The sequence below is a fragment of the Odocoileus virginianus genome, chromosome X (genome assembly GCF_023699985.2).
Source record: "Odocoileus virginianus isolate 20LAN1187 ecotype Illinois chromosome X, Ovbor_1.2, whole genome shotgun sequence".
Lineage (NCBI taxonomy): Eukaryota > Metazoa > Chordata > Mammalia > Artiodactyla > Cervidae > Odocoileus > Odocoileus virginianus.
The window spans coordinates 13,646,796-13,659,645 of record NC_069708.1 but is presented as its reverse complement, the minus strand read 5'-3'; the positions used below and the strand labels follow the sequence as shown (position 1 = coordinate 13,659,645).

General features: G+C 41.9%; 1 protein-coding gene across 1 annotated transcript; it reads right to left on the bottom strand.

Annotated features, from left to right (window-relative positions):
* Positions 1–2,573: 2,573 nt before the first annotated feature.
* Positions 2,574–3,480, bottom strand: LOC110125970 (splicing factor U2AF 35 kDa subunit-like). The gene has a single exon (XM_020875363.2). It carries the CDS (start codon positions 3,439–3,441, stop codon positions 2,728–2,730), a length of 714 nt encoding a protein of 237 aa, XP_020731022.2. The 5' UTR covers positions 3,442–3,480; the 3' UTR covers positions 2,574–2,727.
* Positions 3,481–12,850: the final 9,370 nt, after the last annotated feature.

Here is a 12,850-nt window from a genome sequence, read left to right as displayed (position 1 = left end):
TAAAAATTTAAATAATACCAAGAAAAGATCCAAAAATCCTATAATCTTATAGGGCAGTCTTTTATTTTTCATTTATTTATTTTTATAATTTTATTTATTTATTTTTGGCTGTGCTGGGTCTTTGTTGCTACAGAGGCTGTCCTCTGGTTGCGGTGCACAGCTTCTCATTTTGGTGGCTTCTCTTGTTACGGAGCACAGGCCCTAGAATGCATGGGCTTCTGTACTTGTGGCGCACGGATTTAGTTGCCTCATGGCATGTGGGATCTTCCAGACCAGGGATTGAACCTGAGTCTCCTGCATGGACAGGCAGATTCTTTACCACTGAGCCACCAGGGAAGGTTATAAGGCAGTCTTTTAAATGAAACAAATTCAATTTTATTAAAATCTTACGATGTTGTCCCTATTTCTCTCATTTTTCCTTAATTTGACCAGACAAATGCTCAGAATATGAGGTTTGAGGAGCAGTCCAGGGTTTAGGGCTTCCCTGGTGTCTCAGACAGTAAAGAATCCACCTGCAGTGCGGAGACCTGGGTTCAATCCCTGGGTGGGGAAGACCCCCTGGAGAAGGAAATGACAGCCCACTCCAGAATTCTTGTCTGGAGAATTTCATGGACAGAGGAGCCTGGCAGGCTATAGTCCATGGAGTCGCAAAGAGTTGGACATGACTGAGCGACTAAATATTTTCACTAGGATTTAGAAACCTCTTCACTGATCCCCTACCAGGGCCCCGGAATCTTCTCATCTGGTTATGTTGTTTCCTTCTTCAATTAGTATTCCCAATTTGATTTTTAAGCTTATTTATTTATTTATTATCATTTTATTCCCCCAGAGGAGGGCATGGCAACCCACTCCAATATTCTTGCCTGGGAAATCCCATGGACAGAGGAGCCTGGTATACTGCAGCCCATCAGTCCATTGGGTTGCAAAGAGTCAGAAATGACTTAGCAACTGAACAACAACTTCATATATATTTATATGAAGTTCATTTATAAACATTTATATGATTAAAAAATCATATATAAACTTCATTTATATATATGTTTCCCAGGTGGCGCTAGTGGTAAAGAACTCGCCTGCCAATACAGGAGACGTAAGAGATGAGAGTTTGATTCCGGGGTCAGGAAGATCCCCTGGAGGGAGGGCATGGAAACCCACTCCAGTATTCTTGCCTGGACAATCTCATGGACGGAGGAGCCTGGTGGGTTACAGTCCATGGGCTTGCAAAGAGCTGGACATGACATGACTGAAGTGACTGAGCACAGCACAGCATGTAGCTTTATAATGTTGTGTTAGTTTCAGGTATATAGTGAAGCGATTCTGTTATATATATGTGTGTATATATATATATATGTGTGTGTGTGTGTGTATATATATATATATAATATATATGTATTCTTTTTCATATTCTTTTCCCATATAGGTTATTACAGAATATTGAGTAGAGTTCCTTGTGCTCTGTAGTAGGTCCTTGTTGGTTATATAGTAGTGTGTATATGTTAATCCCATTCTCCTAATTTATCCCATGTTTCCCCTTTGGTTAACTATAAACTTATTTTTGAAGTCTGTAAGTCTGTTTCTGTTTTGTAAATAAGTTCATTTGTATCTTTTTTCTTAGATTCCATATAAGTGATACTCTATTTGTCTTTATCTGTCTTATTTAGTATGAGAATCTCTAGGTCCATCCATGTGGCTACAAATTGGCATTAGTTGATTCATTTTTTTGTAGCTGAGTAATATTCTATTGTACATATATACTATGTCTTTTTGGTGGGGAGGGCTGCTCCCTCAGCAGTGAGAGTGTGTTGTCCTAACCACTTGACTGCCAGGGAATCCCCTGTGCCATGTCTTTTTTTTTTTTTCTTAATCAATTCCTATGTTGATGGATAGTCAGGTTGCTTCCATATCCTGACATTTATTGTAAAAAGTGCTGTTATGAACATTGGGGTGCATGTATCTTTTCAGATTAGTTTTCTCTAGATAGTTGCCCAGGTGTGTGTGTGCTGGATCATATGGTAGTTATTTTTTTGTTTGTTTGTTTTTAAATTTTTTTGCTGTGCAGTCTTTTCTCTAGTCACAGTGAGCTGGGGTTACTATCTAGTTGCAGTGCACAGACTTTTCATTGCCATGGCTTCTCTTGTTGCTGAGCACAGGCCCTAGGGTGTGAGGGCTTCAGTAGTTGTGGCACAGGGTTCAGTAGTTGTGGTTCTTGGGCTCTAGAGCACGGGCTCCATAGCTGTGATGCATAGTTGCTTCTTGGCATGTGGTGTCTTCCCGGATCAGGGATCGAACCCATGTCTCCTGCATTGGCAGCAGGATTCTTTACCACTGAGCCACCAGGGATGGTGCTGGTAGTTCTATTTTTAGTTTTTAAAGGAACCTCCATAGTGTTCTCTGTAGTAGCTTTGCCAATTTACATTCCCACCAGCAGTGTTGGAGAGTTCCCTTTTCTTCACACCCTCTCCAGCATTTATTGTTTGTAGATTTTTTAATGATGGTCATTCTGACTGGTGTGAGGTGATACCCCATTGTAGTTTTGATTTGCGTTACTCTAATACTTAGTGATGTTAGGCATCTTTTTTTTTTTTCACTGTATCACTACAAATTTTATTCAGAAACCCATCTTTGTTTTTTTTGTTGTTGTTTTTTTTAAAAAAATTCCCATTATGAACTGGTTTGGTCAATCAACTACAACACTATCTAGCAGACATACGGTAAAAATGGCATGGCTCAGAATCTCCCAGACCGCTCCCGGTCTCTCGACCGCCTCCTGTCGCGCTCCCGTCCTCCGCCACCGCCACCTCCGCCGCCGCGACCGCGGTCTCGGGACCGAGAGCGACGCTCCCGGGAGCGGGACCGCGATCTATGCTTCTTGCGCCGGCGCCCATACAGCTCCCGTCGCAGCTCCCGGGAGATGGGCTTCAGGTGCATGAAGTTGCAGAAGCCGCCCCGCGTGCACTCCCCCATCTCGTACTGGCGGCAGCAGGCTTCTCTGAAGTCGGTCACGGGGGAGAGCTCGGCGTGGATTGGCTGGCCATTAAACCAGCGGTTGTTCAAGTCAATCACAGCCTTTTCCGCGTCTTCTTCACGGCGAAACTTGACATACACGTTCCCCACGAGGTGGTCTCCGAGGTTGTCACAGACGTTCATCTCCTCCACCTCCCCATACTTCTCCTCCATTTCTGTGAAAACCTCCTCAAAGAACTCATCATAATGTTCTTGCATCTCGACATCGCTGACAGCGCAGCGCAAACCGTCAGCAGACTGGGAAGAGTTTTGAGGGTTACGGTAAATGTTCAAGAGGGCAATGGTCTGGCTAAAGGTCGGTTTATTGTGCAACCGAGAGCATCTGGCTTCATGACGACATGCTCCAATTTTGAAATAAAATGAACAGTTGACTTTGTCTTTCTCGGTGCCGAAGATGGAGGCCAAGTACTCCGCCATTTCCCACCCGCCGCCGCCACCGCCGCCACCGCTGCCGACGCCGACCTGTTAGGCATCTTTTCATGTGTTTATTGGCCATCTATATGTCTTCTTTGGAGAAATGTCTATTTAGATTGCCCACTTTTTGATTTTTTTTCTTTTATATAGGGTTGCATGTTGCTATTTGTCTATTTTGGAGACTATTCCCTTGTCAGTTGCTTCATTTACAAATATTTTCTCTCATTTTGTGGGTTGTTTTTAAATTTTTATGATTTTCTTTGTTGTGCAAAAGGTTTTAAGTTTAATTAGGTCCCATTTGTTTATTTTCATTACTCTCAGAGGTGGATTCAAAAAGATATTGCTGTGATTTATGTCACAAAGTGTTCTGCCTATGTTTGCTTCTAAGAGTTTTATAGTATCTGGTCTTTAATTTAGGTCTTTAATCCATTTTGACTTTAGTTTTGTATATGGTGTTAGTGAATGTTCTAATTTCATTTTTTTTTACATGTAACTGTCTAGTTTTTCTAGCACCATTTATTGAAGAGACTGTCTTTCCTCCTTTGTATATTCTTGCCTCCTTTGTCATAGATTGACCATAGGTTCATGGGTGTATTTCTGGACTTTCTATTCTGTTCTGTTGATCTATATTTCTGCTTTTGTTTCAGTACCATACTGTTTTGATTACTGTAGCTTTGTAGCATAGCCTGAAGTCAAGGGGCCTGATTCCTCCATCTCCATTTTTCTTTCTTAGGATTTCTTCAGCTATTCAAGGTCTTTTGTGTTTCCATACAAATTAAAAAATGTTTTGTTCTAGTTCTGTGAAAAATGCCATTGGTAATTTGATAGAGATTGCATTGAATCTGTACGTTGCCTTGGTATTTCCAGTTTACTCTTTTTTCAAATTGAAGTATGGATGATTTCTAGTTTGCTTAAAAAAAATCTGTATTGAGGAGTAATTGCCAGATATAATTGTATGCATTTAAAGTATACAATGGGGGACTTTCCTGGCAGTCCAGTGGTTAGGACTCTGCATTTCCACTGCAGGAGGCATATGTTTCACTCCTTGGTTTAGGAACTAAGATCCTGCAAGCCATGCAATGTAGCCAAAAATTAAAAACAGAATAAAGTGTACAATGTGATTTATTGACATGCATACACATAGAATGATTACCAAGATCGAGATAATTAACACACTCATCACCTTACATAGTTAACATAGTTAACTCTGTGCATGTGTGTGTGTGTGTGTGTGTGTGTGTGTGTGTGTGTGTGGTTAGAATGCTTACAGTCTACTCTTGCCAACTTTCAGGTATCAAATACCTTTTTATTAACTACCATCAGCATGCTATTCATTATAGCCTCAGAACTTATTCTTCTTGTAGATGCAAATTTGTACCCTTTGACCTACGGCACCCCATGCTAATTAGAAAGCATACTGCTCAAATCAGAACCTCTGATAGCTTCTAGAAATCTCTAGTGTATTAGTGGTGAGCAACCTTTATCTGCTCCCCCCCACACCCCACCTCCCCCGTGGCCTTCCTCAAGAGACAATTTCAGGGAAAGAAAATGATGCTTATAGGCTGCCTGTATTTGCATTGCAAATGAAAATATCTTTGAATCCTGTGGGGGAAATATGTATTTTCTTCCAGGGGAGCTTGCCTGTGCAATCAAGTAGATTTATTCTAATGAGCAACTGATGCCATTTGCCAGTTACTAAAATGTTAATATCGGCAGAATTGAAAACTAGTCACATAGAGGCAGTTTTCTAATTTTTTATCCTAAAATTAGTTGACAGGCTGAAGGTAGAGATAAATAGAAGAGCATAAAACCATTTATTACAAGTAGTAGGCTTCATCTCACTCCCTTTGATACATCAGTTAGACTTGTTTTGATGCACTACAGGAAACCAGCTTATTAAGAATTCCGCTTGTTGGTAATACATTGCAAGCTGTACATTTCAGTCAGAACTCAAATGGTTTCTAAGGTACAGCCATGAAGGCCAGTGCTCAAAATAGCTGCTGCCCCCAGGGAGTGAGGGCTTCCTAAGAGGCCCTTAAGGGAGCCCAGACCGAATTTACTGGAATCGCTGGTTTTGGAGGCTTTAAAAAAATATTACAAATATAAGTCCTTATGTGTTATCAGGCAGATTTTGACACACAGGTCCTAACTCAAAGTATTGTGTGGTTGACACTTGTATTTACTAAATCATTCGAGTCCTAGTTGATTAGAACTATGGTAACAAAGAATTTGATTCCTTTGATGCTGAGGCAGCTGAGTTAACATCTGGAGTCAAAGTGCCCAGATTGGAACCCCTGAGAAAGCACTGCTATCTAGTTATCACTCTGTTCTGGCCACTAGTGCAGGGGGACTTACAGAAAGACCAGGGGAGGGTAAGGTGGTAAGCAAGATGGCACATATGGGAACTTGTTAATGATATAGCAGAGGAGGAACAGACATAGGGTACAAAACTTGGAGAAATCACATGATCTGGGAGACGTTTTGAAATTCACTTCCTTATGTTTGTAGTTTTAGGCAAGAATGTTCCTTACCATAGCAAGACTAAATACATTGTCTGCCAGGCCTTAATTCTCAAATTGGTTTTCATTGTTAAAAAATGATGTAGAAAATCCTGAGTTGCATTCTCTCTGAAGTCTGCAGCATTGCAGAGCCCATTTATTAGAGGCCATGAAAGCTACAGAAGTTCTCATCTTATTTTCTGCATTTCTAGTTTTATGCAATTTCATTAGATATTTCTGCTTTGGTAATAAGTTTAGAAAGGAGAAGGAAAAGAACACAGTTACAAATACAACACTTATGGACTTTCCTGGTGGCCCACTGGTTAAGAATCTGCCTGTCAATGCAGGGGACACAGGTTCGATCATTGGTCTGGGCAGATCCCACATGCCACGGAGCGACTAAGCCCATGCGCCACAACTACCAAGCCTGTGCTCTTGAGCCGGCAGTCACAACTGCTGAAGCTCAGGTGCCCTAGAGTCTGTGTTCCACAACAGCAGAAGGTCGCACGCTGCAACTAGAGAGTAGTCCCCACTCACAGCAACAAAGACCCAGCACAGCCAAAAATAAAAATATTAAATATATGTATATATAACACTTCTTACCGTTTGAAGTGAAAGTCACTCAGTCGTGTCTGACTCTGTGACCCCATGGACTATACAGTCCATGGAATTCTCCAGGCCAGAATACTGGAGTGGGTAGCTGTTCTCTTCTAGAGGGATCTTCTCAACCCAGGGATCGAACCCAGGTCTCCCTCATTGCAGGCTGATTCAATTACAATTTGCTTGCCAGTAATTAATGATAACTTTAACCCCTGCAATACAGTTTTTCTAATTGAAATACATTTGATGTGTAACTGTGCAAATTTAAAACTCAATTTTTCCTTTGTTTCCTTTGAAGATAGTGTGACTTGTTTCTGGACAAAAACATCTTCAATACTGGGTATGTAACATTAATCATGGGGTGGGGAGTAGAATTGATCAACAAATAGTATCAGGCACAGTCAGGAAGAGGAGAAAGGGCGGCAGCGGATGAGATGGTTGGATGGCATCCCTGACTCAATGGACATGAGTTTGAGAAAACTCAGGGAGAGAGTGAAGGACAGGGAAGCCTGACGTGCTGCAGTCCATGGGGTCGCAAAGAGTTGGACATGACTTGGTGACTGAACAATAACAACAGTCAGGAAATGCTAGCTTTCTCTTCAAAGAGATAAAACCACGTATTTTGGTCCCCAGTCCCACAGATGAAACATTTCATTATTAGATGCTGATGGATTCCAGTCAAGTCACGACACAGGAGCCCCAGCCATCAGCACCATCCATAACTGTGGGGTAGTTTCGCAAAGCTACCTCCTGTTTGTTTTATTCATTTGACCAATAGTTTAATACAAAGAAAACAATTTCTCATTTTTCTCTCTCCCTGCTGAGCAACCCCAGAAAAAGTCATTTAAGCTTTTTGAGCTGAAATTTCTTCATGTGCATAACTCATATGATGCTGAGGATTAGGGCTGTCCTGCTCGCTGAGAATGAAATAATCCAATCTTTTCATGTTGTCCTATTCTGTAGAAAAGAGCAAATAAATATAATGTGATCTTGTGATATCACTTAGCAAATCAATAAGGAAAAATCCCCACTGGGCTTTTTTTTTTTTCCAAAGCAAACACAGAGGAAAGCTAACTGCCATTGGTCATTTATGAATATCATTCCCCAAGCGTTACCAGCAATCACTTGGTGAACTACATGGGCCAATGTTCCAGAAGATCCTTTGTGCTAATTTCAGCAACAAAGCCAAATTTAAACAGAAAAGTACCCCCTCAACGTTGCCACACCCCCACATTTTCTTGCTTTTCTTCCAAAAGGAGGGGTGCCTGAGCAACACCAGAGCACATTACATTTCTTTCTCTGAAGCAAATCACACGTTTCCAAAACATCTTGGCTAAAAATAAATTAAGTTGTGTTTCTTTCCGAGATGGAAATTGCTTTTGGCTGCTCACCCAGCCATACTTTTCTGCTAAACTCTGGGCTTTGTTTTTGATTTTCATGGAAGCAGGTTTATAAACACCAGGGGCAAAATGCAGCAACTAGAACAGATGGTTAAAATGCTATTTCATTTGTCATTATCGGTTTGGGGAATACTGCAGAGTTGGGCTGCTGGGCTTACAGGCGTTCAACTAGAGGAATTGTCTTGGGCAGAATCAAAGCCCCTCGTTGCAAAGCTGGGGATCAGTATTTTCCTTCCCTGAAAGGAACAGGTGACAAAGAAATCATTCTCTTCTTGCCCATGGGGCTCTTCCCCCAGGTGAAAAAAAATCAGGTGGCTAGAAATCTTGTCTTTACAAATGGGGGAAGGCAATGTTGATGAAAATAATCAATAAACAGTCTATAGTAGGAATAGAAAAGAGTTTTATTTGAGCCAGACTGAAGATTATAGCCCGAGAGACAGCCTCTCAGATGACTCTGAGAAAGTGCTCTAGAGAAGCTTGGTTTTCAGTGCAGTTTTATTAATAAATCTCATCAGAATGAAGAACATTAAACAAGCCAGGGATACATTCCTGCAAGGTTTGAAAAAACAGAGCAGCACATACAGAGCGAGTCAGTATGGCCTTGGCATCTGAGAAGGGAGTCTTCTCATTGAAGGAGCACCACCATTGGTGTCCCAGGAAGGGGAGCATTTAATCTTAATTTTATTATTATTATTTCATTTTTACTTTTTGGCTGCCATACAGCATGTGGGGTCTTAGTTCCCTCACCAGGGATCGAACCCGGGCCCCCTGCATTGGAAGCATGGAGTCTTAACCATTGGACATCCTGGGAAGTCCATAATCTTTATTTTTTTAACAAACTTCCTTACTTCTGGTCAATGCACCCTTTTCTTCAATAATTAAAGCAGATATACAATATATGTTTCATAGGCCACAAACAGGCTGTTTAGTTAGCATGACGTTCGAGTTAGATTATATCTAAGCCAGAATGACTTCTCCATACCTCAGTACCTGAAACCTTCTTCCATCAGCAGTCATGTCTTATCCCATGGCCTTAGAGTTGGTGGGGAAAACCATTTCTAACCCAGAATCCCTTCACCGCTTTTGACCTTTGACACCTTTGCCTACAAGATACTACGGTTGTTTTGTTCACACACTGCATTGTCAATGTTCCTGAATTTACTAAATCCTTTTTTTCCCCCTTGGGGTTCTTTAGGGAAGATTCTCCCTGCTCCTTCTCTAGAGAAACCCTGTGAGGTGCCTGGGGGTGAGTTGCTGTGGTCCTCATGGGCCACCTGGCAGCAGCCTGGGCGCCATCACAAGCAGCGCCTGAGGGACACTCGCTGAGTCACAACCGCGATGGCTTCTGAAATGGAGGAAGGGAATGGGGCTGAGCACGGGGTGGGGGGACTCGGGGGCTTTATTGTAACACTTGATGTTTTTAATGAAAATAATACTTGAGGCAAATATGCTAGTAATAGGCACCTGGGTGTCTGTCTACTTGTCTATAGTTTTAACGTTTGACAACCCCCTCCTTTTTTTTTTGAAAAGAACAACAGTGCACTCTGGAAATGGTTTTCAAACCTGGCTGCAGTTACATGTGGAACTTTAAAAAATATTTCAGATTCCTGGGCCCGATACGCCTATACTCAGTTTTCAGGGGTGGAAATTAGGGTCCTTTAAAAAGCTCCCCAGATGTTTCTCATTCAACCAGTCCAGTGTTAGCCCTTAGACTAGATCTGAAGCACCACTACCTTGCAAAGGTCATTCTGTTGATACTTGTAAGTATTATAATACTTACATGTGTGTGTTAGGTCGCTCCAGCTGTGTCCGTCTCTTTGTGACCCTATGGACTGTAACTCGCCAGGCACCTCTGTTCATAAGGATTCTCCGGGCAAGAATACTAGAGTGGGTTGCCATGCCCTCCTCCGGGGGATCTTCCTGACCCAGGGATCAAACTTGCATCTCTTATGTCTCCTGCATTGGCAGGCAGGTTCTTTACCACTAGTGCCACCTGGGAAACCCATAATACTTATAATCCTATGTATAACCCCAAATTGTGTTAACTTACACTATGGGGTGGTTGTTTTTTAGTATGTATCTATCATTGGGTCCTTTTAATCTAATTATAATAACCTAAATTGTTGGTCTTGCTAGAGTAATAAAAGGGTCTCTTTTTAGTCTCTTTGTGAAAACTAGGTCAAAACTCATTTGACAACACATAGATCCTTGTGCAGTTTTAAAGCCAAACTTTTAAACTTTAAAAATTTAGGTTAGATTTTAGATTACAACACAGTCTATAAATGGCCTTTCAATATACATGAAATTTCCTTTTCAATCTGGAACTTTAATTCTGCCAGGTTTAGGGCAATTCAGCTTGACAATAGCATCTTTTCCCCAGTATCACTGGATATTATAGAATTGTATACAAAATTTCTTTTGCTTGTCCTCATGTTTAGCTTTTCTTTTCCCAGGCTCACTCAGAATTTTTTTAGTTTTATTTTATTAATTAGTTTTTATTTATCTATTTTTTGGCTGTAGATAGCGTGAACTTAGTTCCCTGACTAGGGATTGAAGCCAGGCCTTCAGCCATGGAAGCATGGAATTCTGACCACTAGACCACTAGGGAATTCTGCCATGTTCACTCAAAATGATTGTTTTAAAGGTAATGAGTTTAAGTCCACATATATGTACTTACACTTACATGTGTGCAAAGTCACTTGTTGACAGTTTTGCCCCAGTGGCACACGTGAAATCTCTCCCTTTTGCTCAATCTGTGCTCAGTGGCTCAGTCGTGTCCGAATTTTGTGACCCCGTGGACTGTAGCCTGCCAGGCTCCTCTGTCCAGGGGGACTCTCCAGGCAAGAATGCTGGAGTGGGTTGCCATTTCTTCTTCCAGGGGATCTTCCCAACCCAAGGATCGAACCCAAGTCTCTTGCATCTCCTTCATTGGCAGGCAGATTCTTTACCACTACGCTACCTTCACCACTACCCCCATCCTCTATGAGATGGTGAGCAACAAAACAAGGAAGTGAAATTAAACAGCTCTCTTTGCTATTTGGCAGCAGCTTGGTCGAGGTAGCTAAACCTAATAAATCAAAACCAGGACAATTTTATGACTATGTATGTCTTGCACTAAATATGCAAGTATATTTTATGGTTTGTTTTCTTCACAACAGCTAAGACTAGGCTGGGTTTTTCTCTTTTCTTTAAAACAAATTAAGATCGATCCTCTAACAGGTGAGAAGCATTCCATGTCAGAGGGCCATCCAGCCCTGGCTGTCCAGACTGTGATTGGGACTGTGAGTGTGATGCTGGCCCGCTTTGGGCTGAGTGGGTTCTTAGCCCAACCTTGCAGGAATCATCGTGTATTTCTTTGGCACCTGTCATGATCGTGTCCTTCATCCATATTCCTGCGATACCTGTCACGTGTCCAACAACGTCTTGCATACATTTCAGTAGGTAGCGAAAACTGAGAAGATTCTCTTCTTCTCAGTGTAAAATTCTCCTATCCTCTGACTTGTTTGCAACTTCACTGATGTGGACAGGCTTATAATAAGAGCAGAACCGGAGACCTAGTGACCAGCTGTACTCATGTGAAGTGTCCCTGCTCTTTTTGTCTGGCTCCAGAACTTTCCTAGGGGTCACTGCAGCCCTTGTTGGTTCCTTGATTTCATAACATTAGAAAAAGGAAAGCAAGTTCAAGTCTATAGGAACATTAGAACAGCAGAGAGTTTTTGTTTGTTTGTTTGACTGTACCATGTGGCATGTGGGATCTTAGTTCCCCTGCAGTAGAAGTGCAGTCTTAACCATTGAACCATCAGGGAAATCCCTTGATCATTTTCAGTGCAAAGTAATTCAAGCAAATACAAAGAAATAAGGGCTTCCTAGGTGGCGCTAGTGGTAAAGAACCCGCCTGCCAATGCAGGAGACATAAGAAATGTGGGTTCAATCCCTAGGTCGGGAAGATCCCCTGGAGGAGGGCATGGCAACCCACTCCAGTATTCTTGCCTGGAGAATCACCATGGACAGAGGAGCCTGGTGGGCTACAGTCCATGGGGTCACACAGAGTCAAACAGGACTGAAGTGACATAGCAGACAGTCACAAAGAAAGTGGCTAGAGTTGGACAAAATAATATTTCTTAAATGTGTATATGTTCAAAATCTGAATGTTAAAGAAAAAGTAAATACGAACAAGCAACTCAAAAGCCAACAATGTAAACAAACCACTTTGGGCTGTGTCCACCTATCCAGGTAACCAAGCTCAACATAGGATTTTATTTACAGGAATCCTAAACTTAGTTTTTCGATTTTAATTCAAAACTGAAAGGTTTGACTGGTTGCCTTTCTTTAAACTTGAAGGTTGCAATGACTATAAAGAAAGCTGGCTTTTCTTATAAAAGACACAAGCAAGTACATCTGAAAACCCCCAGCATGGACATGCTGACCCTAGCATTTCTCTGGAGCGAACGCAAATGACTTTACACTCAGGATTAATGACTGCACTTGATGACCAGAGCTTATGAGGGATGCACTTGGGACCCAATCCCCATATTCAAATCAAGGGAGCAACTGTTGTTGTTGTTTAGTTGCTAAGTCATGTCTAACTCTTTGTGACCCTATGGACTGTAGCCTGCTAGACTCCTCTGTCCATGGGATTTCCCAGGCAAGAATACTTGAGTGGGTAGTCATGCCCTTCTCCAGGGGATCTTCCCGATTCTGGGATCAAACCCCGTGTCTCTTGTCTCCTTCACTGGCAGGCAGATTCTTTACCACTAGCGCCACCTGGGAAGCCCAAGAGGGCAATGCAAGATGATGCAATTAAACACATTATCTGAAGTTGTCTTTGAGTGAGAAGTGTGCTTGACATGCAGCACCCGTGCTTCCATTTGCTCTGATAAGCACCCTCACCTCCTTTCTTTACATTCATTTATT